Source organism: Protomyctophum bolini (genome assembly GCF_963924005.1).
Source record: "Protomyctophum bolini genome assembly, chromosome: 11".
In the NCBI taxonomy this organism is placed as follows: Eukaryota; Metazoa; Chordata; class Actinopteri; order Myctophiformes; family Myctophidae; genus Protomyctophum; species Protomyctophum bolini.
In genome coordinates, this window is record NC_137872.1 from 16386154 (window position 1) to 16410554 (window position 24401).

General features: G+C 43.4%; 1 protein-coding gene across 3 annotated transcripts in view; it reads left to right on the forward strand.

Annotated features, from left to right (window-relative positions):
- Window positions 1-21240, forward strand: part of abca3b (ATP-binding cassette, sub-family A (ABC1), member 3b) — a 46363-nt gene extending 25123 nt beyond the window's left edge. For 2 of the 3 annotated variants that reach the window (XR_013964870.1, XR_013964871.1), the window contains exons 11-32: window positions 743-889; window positions 1182-1311; window positions 2093-2247; window positions 2721-2876; window positions 3661-3871; window positions 4596-4746; window positions 6067-6165; window positions 7094-7292; window positions 8085-8394; window positions 9024-9297; window positions 9600-9804; window positions 10926-11145; window positions 11576-11734; window positions 12895-13067; window positions 13525-13659; window positions 14103-14297; window positions 14784-14971; window positions 15429-15599; window positions 16055-16251; window positions 17724-17797; window positions 18022-19360; window positions 19400-21240. Coding sequence is in view for 1 of the 3 variants with exons in the window: in XM_080775961.1 (XP_080632087.1) it covers window positions 743-889; window positions 1182-1311; window positions 2093-2247; window positions 2721-2876; window positions 3661-3871; window positions 4596-4746; window positions 6067-6165; window positions 7094-7292; window positions 8085-8394; window positions 9024-9297; window positions 9600-9804; window positions 10926-11145; window positions 11576-11734; window positions 12895-13067; window positions 13525-13659; window positions 14103-14297; window positions 14784-14971; window positions 15429-15599; window positions 16055-16251; window positions 17724-17797; window positions 18022-18153 (3681 nt within the window). In the remaining 2 variants the exon portion in view is untranslated. Of the gene's footprint in view, window positions 1-742; window positions 890-1181; window positions 1312-2092; window positions 2248-2720; window positions 2877-3660; window positions 3872-4595; window positions 4747-6066; window positions 6166-7093; window positions 7293-8084; window positions 8395-9023; window positions 9298-9599; window positions 9805-10925; window positions 11146-11575; window positions 11735-12894; window positions 13068-13524; window positions 13660-14102; window positions 14298-14783; window positions 14972-15428; window positions 15600-16054; window positions 16252-17723; window positions 17798-18021 lie in introns of all 3 variants that reach the window. The other variant, XM_080775961.1, reaches the window with a different exon arrangement.
- The last annotated feature ends 3161 nt before the right edge of the window (window positions 21241-24401 follow it).

The following is a 24401-nucleotide window of genomic DNA, read 5'->3' on the forward strand; positions in this document are numbered from 1 at the left end:
CGTCAGTCAATGGTCTGTGACCTTCTATACTCCCCCCCCACCATTCTTCCTCTGACAGGCCATTTCCTCAATGTTCCTAATTAGAAAAGGGCAATTATATACATATAGCTTTGTTGTTGGAGGCATTAATGTGTTCCTAGTATCGTTTGTTGCATCCTGTAATTTGTCCTGCCTATCTCCACAAGAGGATGTAACCAATGTACAATGCATGTGTTATTCCATAGAAGTTGGCCTTTATGCCTGATAAGTCGTTTTAGATCACACAATCTGTCTTTGGAAGATGAATAATTGGCAGTTAATTAAATTGTGAAACACTCAATGACCCCTATACTCATAGATCGGGCATGTAGTAGAGTAGACACAAACCTTACTTCCACTTTGAGTGATGCAAACTGTGTGCAGTGCACACACCAGTCCTCACAGTTAACAGCACTCTTAGTTTACTAACCAGCGGGTCGTTAATATTAATGTTTCACACTCTTATTCAATAAAGGTTGTCGATTGTGCACACTCACTGACATCCACAGTACCGTTTGCTGTGAGCTTTGCCCTTTTGAACTTTGTTTGCCTTGTGAAGGATATTTGGCAACGTTCTTTGTAAATTTGACCTGTAGAACATTAGTCTACGGGTCAATCCTCCAAATGTGCAGGTTGGTGCCTTGCATGGTTTCCCCTGCCAACGGTGTGTGTCTGTGTGAACGGGTGAATCCCTATCCCACCATCTCTATGTGTCCATCCCCAGCCCTCCTACTGGTGCAGCAGCCCCCGCATGGCTCTGGTCAACGAGAAGGAGGAAGAGGAGGACGCAGAGAAGGCTCTGAAGGGCGAGTTCATGGAGGAGGAGCCAGCCGGACTGGTCTCCGGGGTCAAGATCAAACATCTGGCCAAGGTGACCACTGAGGCCCACAGGCTCAGCACGGCCTGTTGATTTTAATCCCATTATCAAGGGCACGGATGGAGAATTCTACCATCAAATATACCAAGGGAAGTGGGTAGGAATAATTTAAAAAGAGTGCCTTAAAACAAGAGTCCGCGAGTGCTGGTGTTTTCTCTTTTAGAGATTACTTTTTGTAAAGTTTGAAGTGGGTAAATAAGCAGCAAGGTTAATCTGGCCTCAGGCTAAGTGGTGGTTTCAAGAAATGTGTTTGTAAATTCCTTTTTTGATTTTGGCTGCCTGTCAGGAATTCACGTTGGGCAACAAGACACGGCAGGCTGTGCGGGACCTGACGGTGAACATGTTCGAGGGACAGATCACTGTGTTGCTGGGACACAACGGGGCCGGAAAGACCACCACGCTGTCCATGCTGACAGGTGACCATCTTAAACACTGATGCATGAATACACTATTTAGAATTGAAGGTGTGTGTGTGTGTGTGTGTGTGTGTGTGTGTGTGTGTGTGTGTGTGTGTGTGTGTGTGGAGGGGGCAGGAGATGGGAAGCGAAAAATATTTAAATTGCTTTAACACCTGTTGCTGCAATGTTCTACACCTAGAGCAAGGGTGTCAAAACAGGCGTCCAGTTCAGCCCACGGTATGCCTTTTGAGAACAAACGAAAAAATGGGTGCTGGTGGTAGACTACTTTGGAAAACAATAGAGTAGTTAAAGTTAACTGCTCCACTGTGCGTGACTGCTCAACTCATGATCCAACTCCTGAGTGACCCAGTTCATTTCCCCTCTTTGCACTCAGTGCAAAGAGGGGAATAAGTACAGGAATAAGTACAACATGGACAGGTACAGGACAAAATCGTTTAGAATAGGTTGTCTTAAGTTACCAAACCCGGTTACCAAACTCACATAACAATGCAAAATTAAGTGTACACATGACCAAAGTGTTCAAAAGTGGACTAATACATGCAATGGAAAATGTATCTATTTTCAGTTCAAACTGCACTATCTATATACATTCCTGCCATTGTTTTGGTCTAAAAGTGCGGGTGCAAAAGCATTCATTTGAGAACCATAATGCAGTAGTACGGGAGCAGCTGCAGTTTACTGACTTTGCACAACTGCTCAGGCATAAGCGGTGTGGAAATGTAACACCGGCCGGATGCTGTAATGTCTTTACCGTGATGTGTGTGTCCTCGTTGCCCAGGGCTGTTCCCGCCCACCAGTGGACGGGCCTATATCAACGGTTACGACATCTGTCAGGATATGGCTCTGATCCGCCGCAGCCTGGGCCTCTGTCCTCAACACGATGTGCTGTTTGATAACCTGACAGTCAGGGAGCATCTGCTCTTTTATGCACAGGTACACCCCGCGCGCACGCACACACTACACAAGGCGTTTGACTTGCACTAGCGGTGGAAAATATAATCGATTTTTGGATTAATTGCAATTGTTAATCGATTCATAAATAAATATTTTTTGATATTATTTTACAAAAAAGGACTTGTTTATACTTCCTGTGAGTTTTCTATAATTGTTGATGTTGTCAAATATTACCTTCCAGTTGACAGTGACACATCTCTCTTCCATTTGTTATTATTATCAATACAAGTTTATTAGTCACACAGTGAGGAGTAAATAAATCATGTATTGGCATCGCGATGCATCGGTAATCAAATCGTAATCGGATTGTAGCCCAATTAATCTGAATTAATCGAATCGTAGCCTAGCGATTTCCACCCCTAACTTTTCATGGGTTAATTTGGACGAAAGCCATTAGTTTATTCTACTTAATCTGGTTACTTTTCCCTCTCTTCCGCTCTTCCTTTGTGCAGCTGAAAGGCTTCCCCAAAGACCAGATCCCGGCTGAAGTGGACCGCATCATCTGCATCCTAAACCTGGAGGACAAACGCCACTCCCGCTCCAAGACCCTCTCTGGTGGCATGAAGAGAAAGCTGTCTATTGGCATCGCCCTCACTGGAGACTCCAAGGTTAAAACACATTGGTATTAGTGTAGCAGTCTATTGGCATCACCCTCACTGGAGACTCCAAGGTTAAAACACATTGGTATTAGTGTAGCAGTCTATTGGCATCACCCTCACTGGAGACTCCAAGGTTAAAACACATTGGTATTAGTGTAGCAGTCTATTGGCATCACCCTCACTGGAGACTCCAAGGTTAAAACACATTGGTATTAGTGTAGCAGTCTATTGGCATCGCCCTCACTGGAGACTCCAAGGTTAAAACACATTGGTATTAGTGTAGCAGTCTATTGGCATCGCCCTCACTGGAGACTCCAAGGTTAAAACACATTGGTATTAGTGTAGCAGTCTATTGGCATCGCCCTCACTGGAGACTCCAAGGTTAAAAAACACACTGGTATTAGTGTAGCAGTCTATTGGCATCGCCCTCACTGGAGACTCCAAGGTTAAAAAACACACTGGTATTAGTGTAGCAGTCTATTGGCATCGCCCTCACTGGAGACTCCAAGGTTAAAACACATTGGTATTTATATATTGTCTCTTTCGGGTGGAAACTTCATATGTCCAAAACTGTTACTTTTCAGGTTTCAAATTCAAAAACGTCAAAAGTAGTGGATCAACAAGCTCGAGTGACGTTTTGAGCTCGCAGATCTGCTACATTCAATGTTTTGTGTAACGTGGTGGTATGATCAAGTAGACCATTAATTCTCTCTCTCTGTCTCTGTCTCTCTCTCTCTCTCTCTCTCTCTCTCTCTCTCTCTCACACACACACACACACATATCCAATGTCCAGGTGGTGATGCTGGATGAGCCTACGTCGGGCATGGACCCGTCAGCCCGGCGCGCCACCTGGGACCTGCTGCAGGGGGAGAAGCGCGGCCGCACCATCGTACTCACCACGCACTTCATGGACGAGGCCGACCTGCTGGGAGACCGCATCGCCATCATGGCGGGGGGAGAGCTGCAGTGCTGCGGCTCGCCACTCTTCCTCAAGAACAAATACGGTGAGCACACCGATGGAGAGTGGAATGAAGGCTGGCAGACGGAAAGAGAAGAGGGACATTTAAGATGAAGGATTTGCCATTTGTATTGGTTTTGGTAGTATACAGTGCGATTGAGCAGTGGTTCTCAAATGTTTTCCTGTACAGTCGCTCAAATTCATAATGTATTTTGCTGCAGACCCCCAAATGAAAATAATTTGTGCCTCTTCAAGGACCCCTGGGGTCCCCCGACCTCACTTTGAGAACCACTGGGATAGAAGAGAGCAAAGTATGGTTGACACAGGCTCGTAGTTTAGATTGATGGACATACCTTTATTGATTGTTGTCACCAAAGCACTCAATAGTGGATGTGCTTAAAGCCTTGGCTTACACCATAATGATGGTAGGCCAGAAACAGTGGTTCTGTGTGAGAGAGCTTTATTTCAGGGAATTGGAATTTGTATTAAGGGATCACTGAAGACCCTTGACACTGTTACTGCTGCTGACGATCGGCTGAAGGTTTGTTTTGGCCTGAAGGTTTGTAGGAGGGTGGGACACACAACGCAACACACACTCACACACGTCACACACACACACACACACACACACACACACACACACACACACACACACACACACACACACACACACACACAGTGGTGTGACAAAGACAGTCCTCCGGTGTGTAATTGTCGAAAGATGTGGAAAATATGAACACGCTGTAATTTCTTTCAAATCCACCCATCAGGTGCTGGTTACCACATGGTCATTGTGAAGGATGCTCTTTGCAACGTGTCTGAGATCACCCGCCTGGTCCGCATGTATGTTCCTAACGCCACGCTGGAGAGCAGTGCCGGGGCAGAGCTCTCCTACATTCTGCCCAAGGAGAGCACCCACAGGTGAGACTCTGCCCAGTCTGCAACTGTATCTTGCATGCACGGACTCACAATATCATTACAGTTTAGCCGTTAGGCAGATGCTCGCATCCAGTCGATCCAGAGCGACTTACAATAAGCAAGCTAATCACATGCCTCAGTAAACTTTGTTTATACCTCACAGGCATCAGTCTAAACAATAATACTATCAAAATAATAATCTATACAAAGAAAACTATCAAAGAAAAAGTAATAAGATAATATGAACCCCCACAGAGGCAGACCTACTCGGTTGTCTGGTTGTCTCTGGATGAGCGGGTCTTTTGAAAGAGGACTGGGTCTTTGGAGAGGGCAGTAACTGTCCCAAACCTCTACTGTATATATAAATAATCAAACTAGCATCTCTTTACGCTCCGTTGTCCTAGAATCAGCTCCAGAAAGATGTTAAAGTGGAGCACTTAATCCCTTTGGGTGATTTCAGACATTGAAAAGTGAGTCTGCAGTTCTGCCTTCAGTTTTATCAAAAAGTTATTAGTCAGTTTGTAAAACTGGACCTGCCTATAACCGGTTGATGCCTGGTGGAATTCCCTTTCTTTTCGTTAATGTAACTTGTATTTTATTGTATTGTATGTACTAAACAAACAATAAGTGCAGACACAAAGCCGGTAACAAGTGTTAAGGAGAGGAGGTGAGTCAGTCTGTGGAGGAGGATTGGCGGTCATTTCAGTCCAATGACATTAATTAAGGACACCATTACACTCCATTCTAGACTAATAGATCACCTACGCACAATAACGGTGGACAGATAGAACACGCTAGCTGAGGACAGCGAGTGTTCCATTTTGAACGTGTCTCATTAACACCTCTCAGTGGCCCAGTATGTGCTAAACCTGGCAAGAGGCCGGAGACAGATCGTTCACAGTACATGTGCACGATTGCTGTTACCGCCATGCTGAAATCAATGCTTCTATTCCTGTTTCCGTCGTCTTTCTTTCTCTCTCTGTAGAGAGACGAAACTATATGGTCTTGGTTGGTCATTCATTCTTTTCATTTTTCCTCACTTTGTTTTTCCGGACACTTCTCTCACGTGTATACACAATTACACACAGCATGGTGTATCTCACCATTGTTTTATTTCCGTTTTGTCTTTCAGCCATTCTTATTTGAGACTCATTGCTGTGTCAATATGGTTTGATTTAAGCCCATGCATTTTCCAAAATGTCAGAGATGTAAAATATTTTCTATCCTGATTTATTATAACCCAAATGTTTTTGACATTTTTCCACTCTGTGTCTGAAGGCACTATTGAGCTAGCACTATTGAACTGTGTTGTTTGGTTCTCAGGTTTGAATTGCTGTTTGCTGAGCTGGAGATGAACAGGGAGGAGCTGGGCATCGCCAGCTATGGAGCTTCCGTAACCACCATGGAGGAAGTCTTCCTCAGGTATGTTGGCACAGTTTGGATGCCATGTCAAAGGAAAGTACTCATGTTCCATGATATAAACAGGGAAACCGAGAGGCGTGCATAGCTGATAGTTGAGCCACACCACCATCTGGTGGACTAGATGGCTAGAGTCATCTATCCCGATAATGTCTACTGGAGCTCAGTGTATTATTAATTAGAATTAAAAGCACATGTTACAAGATGAAGGAAGGCACTGGAGCAACTCAGACAGTTTAAGCCCTTATTTTATTCATGACAGAGATGTTAAGGAGAATGAAGAGAGAACTATTGGCATTGTTCATTTTGGTGCATCTCTCTTTCACGCTTTTCAAATCCTGGTACACAGTAAAACGAGAGGATCAGAGGATCAATTGTGCTTTGTAGTAATGCGTGGTTCTTAAATACATGCACAGAAAAGGCATGATTGAAGGGACTCTGACTCAATACCTTGTGGAATTAGAGAAACATTCGCTATTTATGTAGCACTATTCAAACACATCACTCATAATGAAGAACAATAAGTAAGTAATAAGTAAGACGCGATACAACAAATAATGCGAGAAAATAAACAAATTAAACATGGCTCTGGTTAGCAAAACTAAAATGCAACTGAGCCTAAGCCTTACATTTTCTTTACTTTTGGAGTGCTGTTATTTCCACCATACATTATTTAAAAAATATATATACTCATTCACTACCTAAGTCAAGGACGCCATCATTGGAAGCGCACCTTCTGTACATCATGAGAAAAATTATTTTTATTATTGATATATATATTTTTTTAGATTGATGCCATCAAAAGTGAACATTGAAGAACCAATTATAATGTACAGTGCTTACCGTCCTTCAGTGTCCTGTATGTATATAACTGCAGATTAATGACAAATGTATAGGTTTATGACAAATGTTGTTTGCCGTATGTGTTTAGAGTGGGTAAACTGGTGGATTCCAGTTTGGACATCCAGGCCATCCAGCTGCCCGCCCTGCAGTATCAGCACGAGAGACGCTCTCACGACTGGACCACGGACGACGCCAGCAGCATCAGTGGAATGACCGACAACACCGACTTCACAGACAGCGGCACGCTCATCTCAGAGGACTGCTCCAACATTAAGCTCAACACAGGGGTGAGTCTTTATTAAGGAAGAGGCAACACATTGCAACGTTTCGACCGACTAGGTCTTCATCAGGCAAATATTACAATGACAGAGAAAAGAGCAAATATATACAAAAATCATTGATTAATGATCATGCATAACACCTGGGAGTGGGGAAGAGCACAGCAACCTAGACCAATCCCAGATCGACTTTTGTGCATTATATATACGTGTAGTCTCATGTGCAGGGGAGACATCATTTAGCAGCATACCATACGTCATGTCATTGTACACACTACATACGGTATGTAGTATTAACCTACTCTACCATACAGATTGGTCATGTTTTATTCATTGAAATAAGCCTCTTTTTTTTCTTGAAGCATGACACATCTTCAAGTCTCCAAGTCTTAGAGATGAAGACCATTGCTTTTTCGTTTTTTGTTTTAAATCAGTGGTTCTCAACCAGTGGTACAGGGACCACCAGTGGTCCTTGAGGGGGTTGCAGGTGGTCCCCAGCTAAATAATGGGCAGTTGGTAACCAAATGGACCCTTATAGATCTTTACCTAAGTTAAATTATTGTTAAACATCTGCATTACTTAAGTCTACACAATTAGAGAATGCTGAAGAATTGTTATTTTGATCAACATTTGCTCGTTATCTCCTATATTACCACATACATTTTTGTGTTTTTAGAGGCTAAATGTCATCAAATGGTGGTCTGTGGCTTAAATGCAGAATATATATAATAAAAGACCTTGATACGAAAAGGGTTGAAAACCACTTTAACACTTGCGTGCCTTTGATCTGCTGCACACCAGGTCCGATTATACATGCAGCAGTTCTACGCCATGTTCTTGAAGAGAGCGCTGTACAGCTGGAGGAACTGGAAGGTGATGGTGGCCCAGTTCCTGGTCCCCCTGGTCTTCACCGCCATAGCCCTGTTCGTGGCACGCTCCCTGCCCAACCACCAAAGCGCTCCGCAGCTGAGGCTGGCACTCAGCCGCTACGGCCACACCAGGGTCCCCGTGGCCCTGGAGCCCGGGGCTGGACCCCTGGCGGCCGCCCTCGCACGCGCATACGACTCCCAGCTCACTGCACAGCTGGCACAGCTCGTCAACATCACTGGTGGTAAAGCGTTCAAAACAGACCTCATTAAGTAAAATGTAAATACGTTTATGTTTGCAGATGAATCTTGACGCTGTCAGGCAGAAACCTTTTTTTTCCCGATTTTTATCGATTCGTTAAATTCATAAACCCCACAGACGGACTTAACCACTTTAAACCCGTTGAACTTATTTCAGTATTTTGGGCATGTCATTATACAGTAGGTGTTCATTTTCATAAAAATAGCCCATCTACGAGCTCACAACACATCACACAAGCCTTGGTGGGCTTGTAGATCAGGTATCTTCTCTACTTTTGCGCAACACCATCTATGAGTCATTATAAAACAAGGCATAAACATAAAAATGTGAAATATGGAGATATAAGGCGCACAATGCATTGTAAGCTTGTAAGATCTGCTATTTTCAGAGCCCCTTTTAGTTCTACTGGATCTCTTCTCCACTACTCCCTCCTTAACATTTTAGTCAAGTTTTTATTTGCTGACGAAATTGTCAATATATTTAGTCATAGTTTTAGTCGTCATAGCTTAGTTTTTTTATTTCGTTTTTATTTCATTTTCATCAGTGAAAAAAATATTTTCCAGTATTAGTCACTGTCGTCGTCGTCCCCCCCTGCCCCCCCCCCCCATGTAGACTTCACTGATTACATCCTGACCCAGGCGGAGGCGGAGGGCGGGGCATTCAACGAGCAGTGCGTGGTGGGCGCGGCCTTCCGCGGCAGCAGCAGTGTGTTTGCCGAGGCCACGGCGTACTTCAACAACGAGGGCTACCACACCCCGGCCACGGCCCTCATGATGGTGGACAACGCACTGTTCAAGCTCCTGGCAGGACCCAACGCTTCCATCCAGACCGGGAACGACCCCATGCCACGCAACCTCTCGGAGATCGCCCAGAGCCAGCTCACTGAGTGAGTACGAGCCCCTGGGGCTGGGGGTGGGGGTGGGGGGGTTATTGATGGCTGTCACCACTGGTTCCCCAATCGGATCAATGCTTCCTCCCGTCTGGAATTGACGAGAGGAGGCGAGAAAATTTGTCTCAATTCTCATCTCCCTAAGCCTGATTTATACCTTGTCGTATAACGGTGTCCGAAACGACCTTTACTCTTTTAGCCCACTTTCTCACCGTTTTCTTTGTGCCCGCTCTCTCTGCAAATCCTTTTTACCTCCTCCTCATCTTCACCTCCCCTCTCTCCTGCCTCTGCGTCCTCAGGCCTCAGACTGGCTTTGCCATCGCCATCAACCTGATGTATGGCATGGCTTCGCTGTCCAGCACGTTCGCCCTGCTGCTGGTCACGGAGCGCTCCATCAAGTCCAAACACGTGCAGCAGGTCAGCGGCGTCTACCTCTCCAACTTCTGGTTCTCTGCCCTGCTGTGGGACCTGGTGAACTTCCTGCTGCCCTGCATCCTCATGCTGGTCAGTAACACCATGTTTACTCATAGGGCTGTCACCATTACACATTTAGTTGTTTGTGGCCTTGAACATTGGAACATGTGAATAAAGAATACATTTCTGTTTGCCTGATCATCAAATGACAGGCCAGCCAGGGCGCCTGATGGAGGGAAAAGGAACTGGTTGGAATAACGTGTTCCTTCCACGCGCTACGTCCAACCAGGGAAACTCCCCCCTGTCAGATGTAAAGGAGCAACTTGGACACTCATGCATGAAGGAAGCGTGAATTCAAGTCAGTTGCTCTCCCCATGTTGGTGGAGGGTGTGTAGAGCCCAGGATCACATTAGATAATTGACACAGGGGTGGAAAATGGGTTACAAAATCGTGGGATAAAAATTATGAAAAAAAAAATATATATACAAAGAAATGACGGTAAAACAAATAGTGGAATTAGCTGATCTACATGCTTAAAACACGATGTGTTGTAAGCTTGTAGATAAGCTATTTCAGCTATTTCAACATGGAAACGATTAGAGGATTATGTAATAAATGTGACAGGCCTTTGTTCACTTCCCTTGTAGGGATGATGCCACATGTTCACAGTAAGATCCTTGGTGCTGATAAAGTCTGACAGTGTCAAAGTCGACCCTTGTTGTTGCAGGCCAGAATTAAATGAACATTCGGAATTTGGATGGATTAGGTTTTGACAGATACGATTTCTTCTTGATAAAGATATGTAAATGCCATTGGCGTGGCTGTGGATCTCTGATGTTATATTGATTATGTCATATTGATGACATCCGTCTCTGCCAGATATGGGCCTATACGTCTTGGCCTGTTGGCAGAGTGCACCAGAAACCTGGCCCTGATTGTTTGTGAGATAAGCCACAAACAGACACACGCCACACCATGAAAATGACAATGAAACAAATAAACTACATTTGAACAGAGTTATATTAAATTATTAAATTATGAAATGACCAAAGTGCAAAGAATCAATGCCATTGTAAAATAAAAATCACACACACTAATCACAAAGTTGAGCTTAAGTGGTTTCAGTTCTCGTTTTCCTTGGTTCATTCTCCTCTACCTTCCTCTCTCTCTCTCTCTCTCTCTCTCCTGTGTTATTATCCATCCTCTGTCAGGTGGTGTTCCAGGCGTTTGCGGTCAAGGCCTTCGTAGACAACAACCACCTGGTGGACGTGCTGCTGTTGCTGCTGCTGTACGGCTGGGCCATCATTCCTCTCATGTACCTGCTCAGCTTCCTGTTCAACACGGCGGCCACTGCGTACACACGCCTCACCATCTTCAACATCATCTCTGGCACAGCCACCTTCCTGACCGTCACCATCATGACCATTCCAGGTGAGTGTCGCGGTGGTGGGGCGCAGTTGGATGTTCTGGTGCCGTAACTCCAATGGAAATGTTTCTAGTTCTAACAATGGGCATCACAAACTATTGGAACAAGATAGAGTTGCAGATGCAACAGTGGCTAGCAATAACATTTTGATCACTGCGAACTGACAACACGTTCAAAACATCCCTCACATTCAACATGTTTATAGAACATTTTCGTTCTTCAAGTGTGTATGCTCACATCATTATCATTTTAGTTAACTTTATAGTTATCATTCTTAGTGTGGATGGCACATAATAGACAACACCTGTCCACAGGTGGCTTTTAAGAGGAAAAAGAGAAAGATTTAAAAAAAAAAAGAAGAAGAAGAAGTGAGACTGAAATGAGACATCTGAAATTTTTTCATCCCTCTATCCTCTTGATTCCCTCTTCCACCAGAGCTGAAGCTGCAGTACATGGCCAATCTGCTTGACAAGGTGTTCCTGATCTTCCCTAACTACTGCCTGGGCATGTCCTTCTGTCAGTTCTACCAGAATTACGAGTTCATCTCCTTTTGCACCTCCAATCCGATTGCCCAGATCATCTGCACGATTAATAGTGAGTAACATCCATGAAAATGTTACGAAACGTTTGGTGTTCAAATCAAATCAAATGCAACTTTATTTGTAAAACGCATCTATGGTTGACCAAAGTGTTGTACAAATTAAAAATCAAAACGGTAGTTGACAGAAGATTACAAACAGGACAGAACAGAAGGTTACAGCAAGAGTACACATCAAGAGCTCAGTGGCCTTGTGGTTAGAGTGTCCGCCCTGGGACTCGACTGGGAGGTCGGGGTTCGATCTCCGATCGCACTCAGCATCAAGTGTTGGATTGGGTAAGTCCCTGCATCATGTCCAGGGGTTGTACTTGTACATCAAGCTGCCTCACTCAGGAAACAGGAGATAGGCTCCTGCCCTATGGGCCTCATGGCTCGGCAAGGCTTACTTACTTAACTTACTGAGAGAAGATTTAAAAAATCTATGTTCTGGGCCGATCTAATATTGAGGAGAAGCTTGGAGCCAGCCAGAGCAAAGGCTCGACAATCACCCCTGTTGTTTTGCTTACATCTTGGGACAACCAGTAGCAGCTGATCAGCCAAACTTAAATATCTAATTGGACTGCAATTTATAATTTGGATCTGGCTTTTGTTACAATTTAGGAAATGTGTGTCCATCCAGGCTTTTCACAATATGTAAGGCTAGCAGAGGCTTGAATGAGTCATTGTTGTTGCCAGAGACATGTAGATTTGGACATTGTTAGCCTAAAAGTGAAAAGAAATATTGTGCTTTGCACAAATAGATCCTAGGGGCAGCATAGCAACAGGAAGAGCACAGGTCCAAATTGGAGCCCTGGGACACCCCACAAGTAAGAGCACGCAGCAAATCTAAAAATAAAAACTAATCTGAACAGAGAAACACGTATTCGTCAGATGACGGTACCTTTGATGCCAACACAGTTGTAATAACAGGATCCTGTGATCCACGTGTCAAAGACCGCAGTTAGATCTGGGAGTACCAGGACCACAGCACGACCAGAATCGGCAGTTAAAATCAGGTCATTAAAAACTTTGCAAAATAACCATTTCAGTTCTGTGCCTTGAGGTAAAGCCAGACGGAAACTTTGAATGATACGGTTTTGCTCCTTAATTGGGTCTGAGATGGTAAAACTGCAGATTGTGAACCCCTGTGTCAATGCCCGCCGTTGCCCTGTTCCAGACATCACATACCAGGAGAACTACTTTTCGATGTCCGAGCCTGGAGTCGGCCGTTTCCTGGTGTCTTTCTCGGTGCAGGGCGTGGTCTTTATCACGCTGCTCTTCGTCATCGAGCTGCAGTGCGTCCGCACCCTCCGCCGCTTCCTGGGCTCCCTGGGCAGAAGGCACAAACAGGTAGGAGTGGATGAATACCCTGCAGTAGTCTGATAATAGAGGGTATGCACATGCATAAAGTGAGTCATTTAATTCAATCAAACTTTTCTGTTTGGATGTATGGGCTGTCAAGGCCAGGAAGTAGTTTTTTGTCACTGAGTAGGCGTCCCCGCATAACTTCCGGGTATGATGATGATGTCATGCGCTTACCCTCTATACTATGGGAAATGTCTGACTTTATGCTGGTGATGGGTCAATACTCACAGTTAATTAGCAGCTACTCAAGTGTGTGTGTGTGTGTGTGCGTGCGTGTGTGTGGGTGCGTGCGCGCCCTTTTCCATGCTCGTTAGCTATGAATGCAAATAAAGATGTTAAATGTGTGTGTGTGTGTGTGTGTGTGTGTGTGTGTGTGTGTGTGTGTGTGTGTGCGTGTGCGTGTGTGCGTATGTGCATGCATGCCCTTTACCATGCTCGTTAGCTACCCGTGATAACAGATGCAGCGCTGCTTCCAGAGGACAGGGATGTGGCGGACGAGAGGAAGAGGGTTCTGGAGTGCCAGCCTGTGGTGGAGTCCATGGTGGGCAGCCCACTCATCCTGCAGGAACTCAGCAAGGTAATGCACTATATGCACCGCAGGACTTCCCCAACCTGGCAACCTGTGTGCCCTGAAGATATCGTACGTGGCTTGAAAAAGCGAGCACTCTAGATCAGTAGTTTTCAACCCTTTTCATACCAGGGACCATTATTTATTTGGCATTTGAGCCATGGACCACCATTTGATTAGATTCAGCCTCTCAGACCCAAAAACGTTGAATATTTGGTTGTCGTTGCATAAGTTGTGTGTGCGTGCGTGCGTGCGTGCGTGCGTGCGTGCGTATACACTTGCATGTGCGTATGCAATGCATGCGCACCTTTGAGCATATTTGCCGTGGGAGAGAAGATTAAGGAACCACTCATGACAAAATAGCGTGCCTGTGTTTGTGTGTGTGTGTGTGTGTTTAGCTAAGATACTGTATGCCCAGGTGAATGACATCTGCCATTATCTCCGTCTCCCAGGTGTACAGTAGCGGTGAGACTCTGCTGGCGGTGGACCGGCTGTCTCTGGCTGTAGGGAAAGGAGAGTGCTTTGGTCTGCTGGGCTTCAACGGCGCAGGAAAGACCACCACCTTTAAGATGCTGACTGGGGACGAGAGCGTCACTTCTGGGGACGCCTACATTGACGGATACAGCATCCTGAGTGATATTAAAAAAGTGAGGGAGATGGAGGAAAGGGATTAGAAGCAGTGATTCTGTCCGTAAATGCAGTCTGTTTGATTTGAAATGTCACTCTGGTGTCATATCAGTTATCGAGGGAATCTCAAAGTGGCTTCCTGAGGATAAAATTGATTTCTCGCAGATCGACTTCAATGAGCGTGCTGTGAATGCAGGCAGGCGCATCATTTTTCTAGAACAGAGTTTTCTGTATATGTATGTACTGTCACGGTCGAATCAACCCGCTATGCACATTATCACGTAACGCTATCTACACAAACGGCACTCGTGTCTAGGAATTTCTGTTTCAGAGATTAAATTTTTAATCCTATCACATGGGGGCGGGGGGGGGGGGGGGGGGGGTCTGTGGGCTGAAGCATATCAAAACGGTGTTCTTTGAATTGAAAAGGTTCAGGAATCTCTTTTTTAAGAGAATAACAAAGATTTTAAATGGACAGTATTCATCATTCCATCTCTGAATTGCAGGTGCAGCAGCGCATAGGCTACTGTCCTCAGTTTGACGCTCTCTTGGACCACATGACAGGAAGAGAGACTCTGAGTATGTATGCCAGGCTCAGAGGAATACCGGAGAAATATGTGTCTGGTTGTGTGGAGAACGTCCTCAGGTCACTGCTGCTGGAGCCCCATGCTGATAAACTGGTCCGCAGTTACAGGTACGCAGAGAGACTTTTCCACAAATCAGGGTTTGAACTGTACGTGCTGCTGCCATTATATATTATAACAACATTAACCCTGGTGTCCCTATTGTCTCAGAGAATGTTGTAAATCTTTCAAAAATAGCCAAGATAGCTGCTCTACAAACTCCCTTCCCGTTGTGATGCAACACGTGAGCTTGTAGATATGCTATTTAGTTGTTAGTTGTTCCACAAATGATAAAGGATATTAAGAAATATTGGCTTGGTAGCTCATGGTGCCCTTTCTTTCCACGGTTGCAATTTAGCTGCCTTCATTGGTCAGCTGCTGTATAACACCTAGGGAAGATATGACCGGCGACGAATCACTGCAAGCTTATAAACCTCTCTGTCCTTTTATCACTCCCCTCATGAATGGAAAATGGCTGATAAATATTATGAATGTGATCCCCTCCATTCCCTGTTGGTCTGTGTATAGTGGGGGCAACAAGAGGAAGCTGAGTGCAGGCATGGCTCTGATTGGTGGGCCTCCGGTCATCTTCCTGGACGAGCCTTCCACTGGTATGGACCCTGTGGCCAGAAGACTGCTGTGGGACGCTGTCACACGCACACGAGAGTCTGGCAAGGCCATCATCATTACCTCACATAGGTAAACTCTGTTCCCTCATCACTACCTCACATAGATAAACTCTGTTTCCACTCTTTTTACTTCAGCTTTATACTCCATTTAGCTTTTCACTCTGATTAATCGGTCTTTTCACTCTTAATTTAGCTTTTAATTCAGTTTAATCTAGATGTTCACTCTGTTTAGTGTAGCTTTTCACTCAGGCCTGCTCAGCATTAGAACATTACAGCATAGCATCATAAATGAAGACCATCTGTTGTGAATGTGAACTCAATGAACTTTTCAATTCTTGGAATGGTTGAAATGCACACGCACGAACGCACGCACGCGTCTCAGGTCTACTGGTTTACTGATTAGCCACTTTAAGGCCTATATACTGTGTCATACTGTGTTTTTAACTCTGGTCTAAATGGGTTAAAAACATGTGTCATGCTCTAGCACTCATTTATACCTTTCCCTCTGGCTGTGTCTCACTGCAGTATGGAGGAGTGTGAAGCCCTTTGCACCAGGCTGGCGGTCATGGTCAACGGTCAGTTCAAGTGTCTGGGCAGTCCCCAACATCTGAAGAGCAAGTTTGGCAGTGGCTACACCCTGCTGGCAAAGGTGCACGTGGAGGTGGACCTGGAGGACAGTGACCTGCAGCTCTTCAAAGACTTCATCGAAGGCACCTTCCCAGGTCAGAAGGTTTCTCGGTTTGACAGTGCAGACTCTAGACAGTCCAGAACGTTCAGCACACTTAAAGGGAAGCCTTCCCCGTTTTCAAAATGACCGCGATATATTTGCTGTGGGGCTAACATTCCATTCACACTTCCATAAAGTGTCTCTGAAAAGCTGCCAAAGTTGTACTGAAATGTTTAGTAACTCTAAATGATGTCATTAGTGTACAATGTGTGAATGTCCTTACTAACAGTTCAAGATTAAAGATAGCAATTTTCACTTTAAAAAATACTGTATGAATGGTTGATGTGACTACTGCGTAGCCGGCGTAGATGGATCATAATGGACGTGTCAGGCCAGTGTTTGTATACGAAATGCACAGAGAATGGCCAAAATAGACAGATTAGACATTTCTGTCATTGTGTACGTGGGTTGTGTCTTAAATATTGCTTAAGCACATTGGACATTTGACAAAAATGGCAAATCTACAAGCTTGTAGATCAGCTATTCTCACAGAAGAGATTTGGTGTACAATTTAGGTATTTAGCAAGGTCTTAATCCAGAGCGATTTACAGTAAGCGAGAACAACACATGCTAATACATTAGTCATCATCAAGGATCGTAAATAAGCTAAGAACCTAACATCCGTCTAGCAACAGTAGAATATCTGTAAAATTAAACTATGGGAATATACTCGAATGCTACAGTATGTCTACGTTCAATTACATACGTTCAATAGGGCAAGTGCTATGGCAAGGGCTAAAGTGGAGTCTGAAGATGTGTAGAGGGGGTAAGGATTATACAGCCCTGGGGGACCTCAATCAGGATTAACCCATTTAGGCCTGACCTCAAAAAATAATATAATAAATATTTTCACGATTTTTCAAAAATAGCAGACCTACAAGCTCGTAGCTATGAGCTTGTAGATCTGCTATTTTTCAATTGCTAAATTATAACATAATTTGTAGTGGCTGTAAATTATAACATAATTTAGCTATTATTCCCGCCCAAAATGGGTTAAAGTGGTTAAACTATGATGATCACTAACAATGAACTGAAATTCATATCGACAGAAACAAATATTTTGTTGTTCAGATTACCACTGACGGCCAAGCTACACCAGGCAATTTTGCGCGCATGCGTATGCGTTTACTGCGCACGTTTACTGCGCGCGTACAGTGTGTTTGGATAGGACCAATATATGTCAATGATACCAGCTACACCAGACGCACGGATAGCGCGGGCCATCCTACGCATGCTCTAAAAATAGGATGCGTATGCCCCCATGCGCGCGTATCTATATATCCTCCCGGAAGGTCCCGCACAAATCTGCCGCGCCCCACAGATCTGGTGTAGCCGGGGCATTTTGCACGCATACTTTGTGCGAGCAGTGCGCTTACGTCAAACGCACACATGCCCGGTGTAGCTTGGCCGTCAGCCTAAATGGATGAGGAAATGTATTTTGACCAGATGGTCTCTTTCCCACCACAGGTAGTCTACTGAAGGATGAGCACCATGGCATGGTGCACTACCACTTGACTGACAAGACTCTCACTTGGGCACAGGTAAAAGGGCTTGTACATAAAACCTGCATGTCATTTCATTTCTGATGTTAGAGCCCCCTCTAGGGGAGAGAACGTGTAATAAATGCCACAATGACACATGCCATGAGCGATCCAGGAGCCTCGACCTCACAAAACCTTACATACTGCTGCTAGCACCTTTAAATGTATTACCCAACACTTTCATGTTTTTTCTCCAAACCCACCCACCCACCCACCACAACTAGGTGTTTGGCACCCTGGAGGCAGCCAAAGAGAAATACCGTATAGAGGACTACTGCGTGAGCCAGATATCACTGGAGCAAGTGTTCCTCAGCTTTGCCCAGTTCCAACACTGCACAGAGAGCAGGAGGAAATAAGAGAAGAATGAAGAGGACATCCATCCGTCCATCGGGTCCCATCCATGTTCCACGGTGTGCGTGGACGGTCTGTGTTTTATATATACAGTTATACTACTACATATGTGCGTATTGGACACACAACACACAGGCCTCCACCGCTGTGCGGTTACAAGGAGGAAGCTAGAGGTGCCGTGGGCCTCTGTTCGTTCATGTGGCCGCGTATCAGTGGCTCTGTGCGACCCTTTGGTGGGATTCGACCGCCAGACGAACATCAGCCTCAAGCCTCAATCATGCTATTTCTTGTTATTGTATAAGGCAAAGTATGAAGCAACGGTTGTAACTGGTGGGAATGGGGTCAATTATATACCAAGTAAGAAAAAAAGAAAATCGAAAATCTTAAATGTTGCACCTTTTATGTGAGTTTGAACTTTGAAGATGACCACTGGAAAATGTAACTTCACCGTAAAATCCATGGTGTTGATTTTACTCTGAGAGAAGTCCAAATAGAACCAAATTGACCATACTTTACAGGTCCATTTGGTTTCATTTGTTTTCAGAGTTAAATGAACACTGAGGATTTTACTGTCTAGTTACTACGCTGCTTTATTGTTTCACTGTGTATGACCGATGACTTAACAGTGTGTGTACTTTTATGCGTGTAGCCTTTCTTTTATGTTATTTATATATTTTTTGTTTTATCGCTTTATTTTTGTGTTTCTGAGAATGAATGCTGTTTTTGACATTGTTGATTACAAAGAGAGCATAAACCATGAACCATGACACAGCCATCGGTTGTCCACCGTTAGCCTTATCTAACAAATGAGGGTTTATCCCGCCCGATACTTGATAATGCCTGATCATCCTTAAAAGTCGCTTAGTGTTTTTGCCAGGTGTAAATAATATAACATATTCATGGTACTTGAACCATTTACCCGTTAAGAGCTATTTCTGGATGTGTACCGGGTGCATTAGTGAATGCATGCCTGAATTACTACCGTACTTCTAAAACTGCATGGCATTGGGAACCATTGAGCAAACACTGGAAGCTCCGTTCCTGTCGGAACGAAGACTTGACCTCAAATTACATTTAGCACATTTTGAAAAGAGGGCATTGAGCATGACTGATGGTTTACCACATGTGGGGAAAAAGGATCCTTGGCTTCTCTTTTGTTTTGCCTTCCAAACAAATCTGCAGTGGCGTGTGTGATATTGTCATGGAAACTCAGTGACCACAAGCTCCATGACACCTACTGTGTGGAGTAAGGCTGACATTAGCTGCTGAAATAGTATCAGATTTCTTCACACGTGTTTCTATATCTGACAAAGAATACTTTCAAATGTCTTGCCTTGTAAAGCAAGCAAGCCTCTATAGATAAGATTGCATCGGACAGATTTCAATCAATTTCTGCAAAATTACAAGGACTTGAGGGTTGTCGTGTACCCTCAATACCTTGGTTTTCCTGCAACACGTTGACAAAACTCTTCAGTATGTCTGTGTGTGTGTATGTCTTCTTTCCATTTGCAGGTGTTAGAGCGCACATCATCCCTTACCTCAGACTATTCTACAGCTGTGGTATGATTACTTACTGATGTGTGTAGGAGCATTACATTAGCTGCTATGGGTGAGTAAACCAGCCCATTACCACTACACAGTTCATGGTTGCGTGTGGAAAACAGACCTACACGCTCACAAAGTAACACATCAGGTCACTTTTGAGCTTGTAGATTGGTTATTTTAAATCTTGTGTGACAGTGTAACTCGGCTTGTGATTACAGCAATGATACCCCCCCCCCTTCCTGTGTGTATGGGATCGTGCTGTCATAGCCTCTTTTTTAAGAACTGACAGAAAAACCAATATATTTCAGAAGGAATGTTTGAGCAGATTATAATGTATGACATGTATGACAATAACAAGTGAACGATGAAGATGGTCTTCCTCCTTTCATAGCCTGTGTAAGAGTCCGTTTCTGTAGTAGATGTGAAGAGGACATTGGATTACCACAGTGTACGGGTGAAAAATAACATTCCCACTCTCAAAACTCACTAAACAGAGTTGAGATGAATGTATTCATGATTTAGATAAAGCAAAAAGCATTGAGTGAAATTAATCAGCTTTGTTAACCGTTTGCTTGTTATGGCTTAGTGTGCTTTCATTGACGAGAGACAAATTAGCAGGCATGGGAAGTGTTAAGAAATAGGCTGGTATTCCCAGAAGATGAAGGAAGAAATGGGATGTGCATATCTTTTTCCTTCTTTACATATTATTCCCAGAAGTTGCTAACACATGGTGCTTATTGGTCATAGGACCTATTAGCCACTTTGAATATTTTAAAATTTCAAAACATTGCTGATCTACAAGCTCACAAAGCATCGTGCAACGCTTTGTGAACTTGTAAATTGGCTATTTTCGACATACGTCCAACCATCATACGACAAAGTATGATGGTTGTGTCTTAAATATAAGCCAGTGGTAAAACTCCTGACCTTTGTTACTTCAGTGGAAATGCTGTTGCAGTCTTTAGTCTGAGCAAAAGAAAGTTTGCAATTTCCGCACACTTGTAACATTGAAGGGTTGATAATGCTGAAATACAATGTATCATTTGAAAAGGGAATTGACATTATTGTGATTGTGTGTACTGTACCATTGAATTGACCTTGTCAAATGTATATGTAATTGCATTTTTTTTAATAAAATAATGCTCTACGCAAATGGAAGCAAATTCCCTTCTCTTTTTAATAGAACCTCCAAACTCAGGATTAATACAGGACTGAAAGACGACGTCATCAGATGTAAATACTAGATAGTGACTGTGGAGAACTTGATAAAACAGAACACATGTATGCATGAGGTTGACTGTGAATGTTACCCATGTCCTGTTCCCACTGGGAACAATGCGACACATTGTGAGCTTGTAGATCTGCTATTTTCAAAAGATTTGTATACATTTGAAAAGTTGAAATGGGACATTCTGCATAATGAGTACTTTTACTTTTGGTACTGTAGGCTCTTTAAGTACATTTTGATGCCAATACTGTTGAATTCCTGACTTTTACTTGTAACGGATTAGTTCTCCATTGCCGTATTGATACTTTTACTTAAGTAAAACAATTGAGTATTTTTTCCACCACTACCTGTTCCAGTTCATTGCCCATAGCTTCGTTTGATTGGCTTGGCAGAAGCTTTGAATCGGAAAGACAAATGACACCTTATGTTTATCGTTCAAATCTGCTGCCTAGATTATTGGACACTGTAAACAGATATGCCACCTTCATGGAAAGCTGGGACTACAGTTATGCACTATGTCTATTTATAGTCTGGCTTAAACAGACAGGCTTCTTTTGTTTAAAGTGGGAAATTTGGTATGGTCTTTTATTGGCCTAAAATATTGTCTATACATTCATGAATCCACTTGCTGACCGGCTGTCAGTATTGAGCAATTTTATTTTTTTATAGGGATTTCTTGTGACCCTACCATTAACCCACCTCTTCAGGATAGCTTTCCCCAGCTGAGGTCTGGCTAAGGTCCCCCCCTTCCCTCGTTTATCCTTTTATCTTTTTAACCGTGTACTGTTGTTGTATCTGTTTTGTTTTACTTTGTTTTTTTCCTAATAAAGTTTGTTCCTAGTGTTCTTATGTAAAGCGCTTTGGGTATTTAGAAATTTGAGCTATTATTATTATTATTATTATTATGGCAGGCAAAATTGTAAAAAATGTCAAACTTTCCTTATGCGCCTTGAAGTAGCATGTGACATGTCAAACTAGGGGGTTTTCATGATTCTGAATCCAGCACAAATGTGATGATGTCAGCACATTTTGGGCACATTTGGGCAAGTGGCTATGGCTGTATTTTGTGCAAAACTAATGCTTGGAATGGATTCAGAATCAAGAACCCCTAGTTTGACATGCTACTTAAAGCCAATAAAAAATACTATATACGAAATTTCCCACCCGTCCACCTCGGCTGCTTGTGACTCCCTAATATCTCAAGAACAGATTCCGTGCTACGCTGCGGAAAACAGGGCACTGGTTTTTCCTTTATTTTTTAAGCCGATGGGTTCCCAGATTGGTCACTGACTGAACATCTCTCCCACCTCCCCCCTCAGCTCTAGAGTCCCACAGGGCTCCATTCTGGGTGCCTTCATGACATAAAAATCTGGATGGCCACAAACTTTCTTCACTTAAATGACAACGAAATAATTATCTTTGGCCATGACACGCCTATGCCTCCCCATACTTTTGGCACTTTCACGCCCAACATCCGTCCCCATGTTAAAAACCTTGGCATAATTATCGGCAGCTCATTTAAATTCGACAAGCAAATATCCTCTGTCAAACCAGTTTCTTCCAGCTGCATTTGATTGCTAAAGTAAAACCATATCTTCCCCCGAAGCAACTTGAAACACTAATTCACGCTTTTATTTCCTCTAGATTAGATTATGCTTTATAAAGTTTATACTATACGACTGCAGTTAGTACAAAATGCTGCCGCGTGCCTCCTCAAAAAAGCACGACCATATCTCCCCTATCTTGGCCTCACTCCACTGGCTCCCTGTCAAATTTAGGATTGATTTTACCTTTTTGATAATTGCTTTTAAATCCCTCAATGGGCTGGCCCCCTTTTATTTGACAGAACTTCTTGAACACCATAAGCCGGTCAGCGCACCTTTCACTATTGACCCAAACTATTCACTATTGACCAAAACAGCCCTACTTAAAACCAGCTTTTGCTGTGGCTGTCCCCAGAGCCATCTAATCTAAGGCTCTGGCTGCCCCTAGGCTCTGGAATAGCCTTCCTCTTCACATCAGATCCTCCCAGTCCATTGACACTTTTAAGTCTTTATGAGACCCATTTTTTCGACCTGGCTTTTAATCACAGCCTAGTTTAATTCCAAACTCTTACCTCTTATCTTAGTGTCTTATTATATCCATATGTACCCGCTTGATATTGATGTATTGATCTTATTTGATTGTATTGTTGATGCTATATGGTTTTTCTTTTACTTGTACAGCACTTTGGTCGATGATGGAGAAGATTTTAACCTCTGGCCTTTCACCTTCAACCTCCAAGGAGGTAAAGACAAAAAAACCCAGATGTCAACATCAACACGCGTTCGTTTGCATGATTATTTCCCATAAAATGGTACCAACCTCTGGAATAATTACACAGCAAAGAGTTATAATTATCTATACGTTTTAATAATCAAAAGCCCTAATAAAATAGTGTACAATAATGTTTGGCCCTATAGTCTACAACAATATAATATGAGCCTATACAATCATAAGAACAAATATGGTTACCGACAGAAGTCAAACGAATTAGCCACCGGTAGACCTCTGGACTCTCCATTCCGTCCGTGACCTTGGTGTCACATCATTTCTAGAGAGTGCCGATTCCATGGAATCGACAGTTATTTAATACTTCCAAGTTTTGAATATAGTCCAATCAGAGAATAGTTCATTTCTTCAGGGGGTGCTCTTGGCCATCCTCCCAATTTGAAGTGTCGTGTTGGACCTCTTTTTCCGGACTCTGCTCCCTATGTGTGGGTGTATGTGATGTGTTTTGTTCAATTAAATGTGCCAGTCATTATGAGATCATGTTTATGTGTGTATGTGAGCTTTCTTAAATGTGACAGTAGATCAACTAGTGTGTATGTGTGTGTGTGTGTGTGAATGTGTGGACCCTGGACGGTCCCTCCATTTGTTTGCACAGTCCGGTCGAGAGGGTGGGCTGACCTGTTGTGGGGACCTGAGAGAGAGAGTGTGTGCGTGTGGAAGACTGCATGTGTACTTTACATTTAGTGAGGCCTGGTCAATATGTATTAGTTGTCCTATATGAATACAATTTTCTCATTATGATTACCTTTTTATTTCCTATATATAATGTAAATACTTTAATAATAGCTTGATGGTAAATATACCTTGGTAATACTACTTAGAGTGATATTTTATACCCTAAATATTTTGATAATTTCCCCCAATGACAGTCATTTTGAAATGTGCATAAATAACGTTTGATTTGATTTCTGTTACTAGACTATCAATATATATATATATATATATATATATATATATATATATATATATATATACATACATACATATATATGAGAGAGAGAGAGAGAGAGAGAGAGAGAGAGAGAGAGCAAATATTTTGATTCAGGTTGTTTCAGGTCTCCAGCCTGGACACCCAGTACTCCAAAATGAAACGCACCCAAAATTAAAGTTATTACCTCCAGCTGCATGCGTGGCTTCGGCATAATGCAG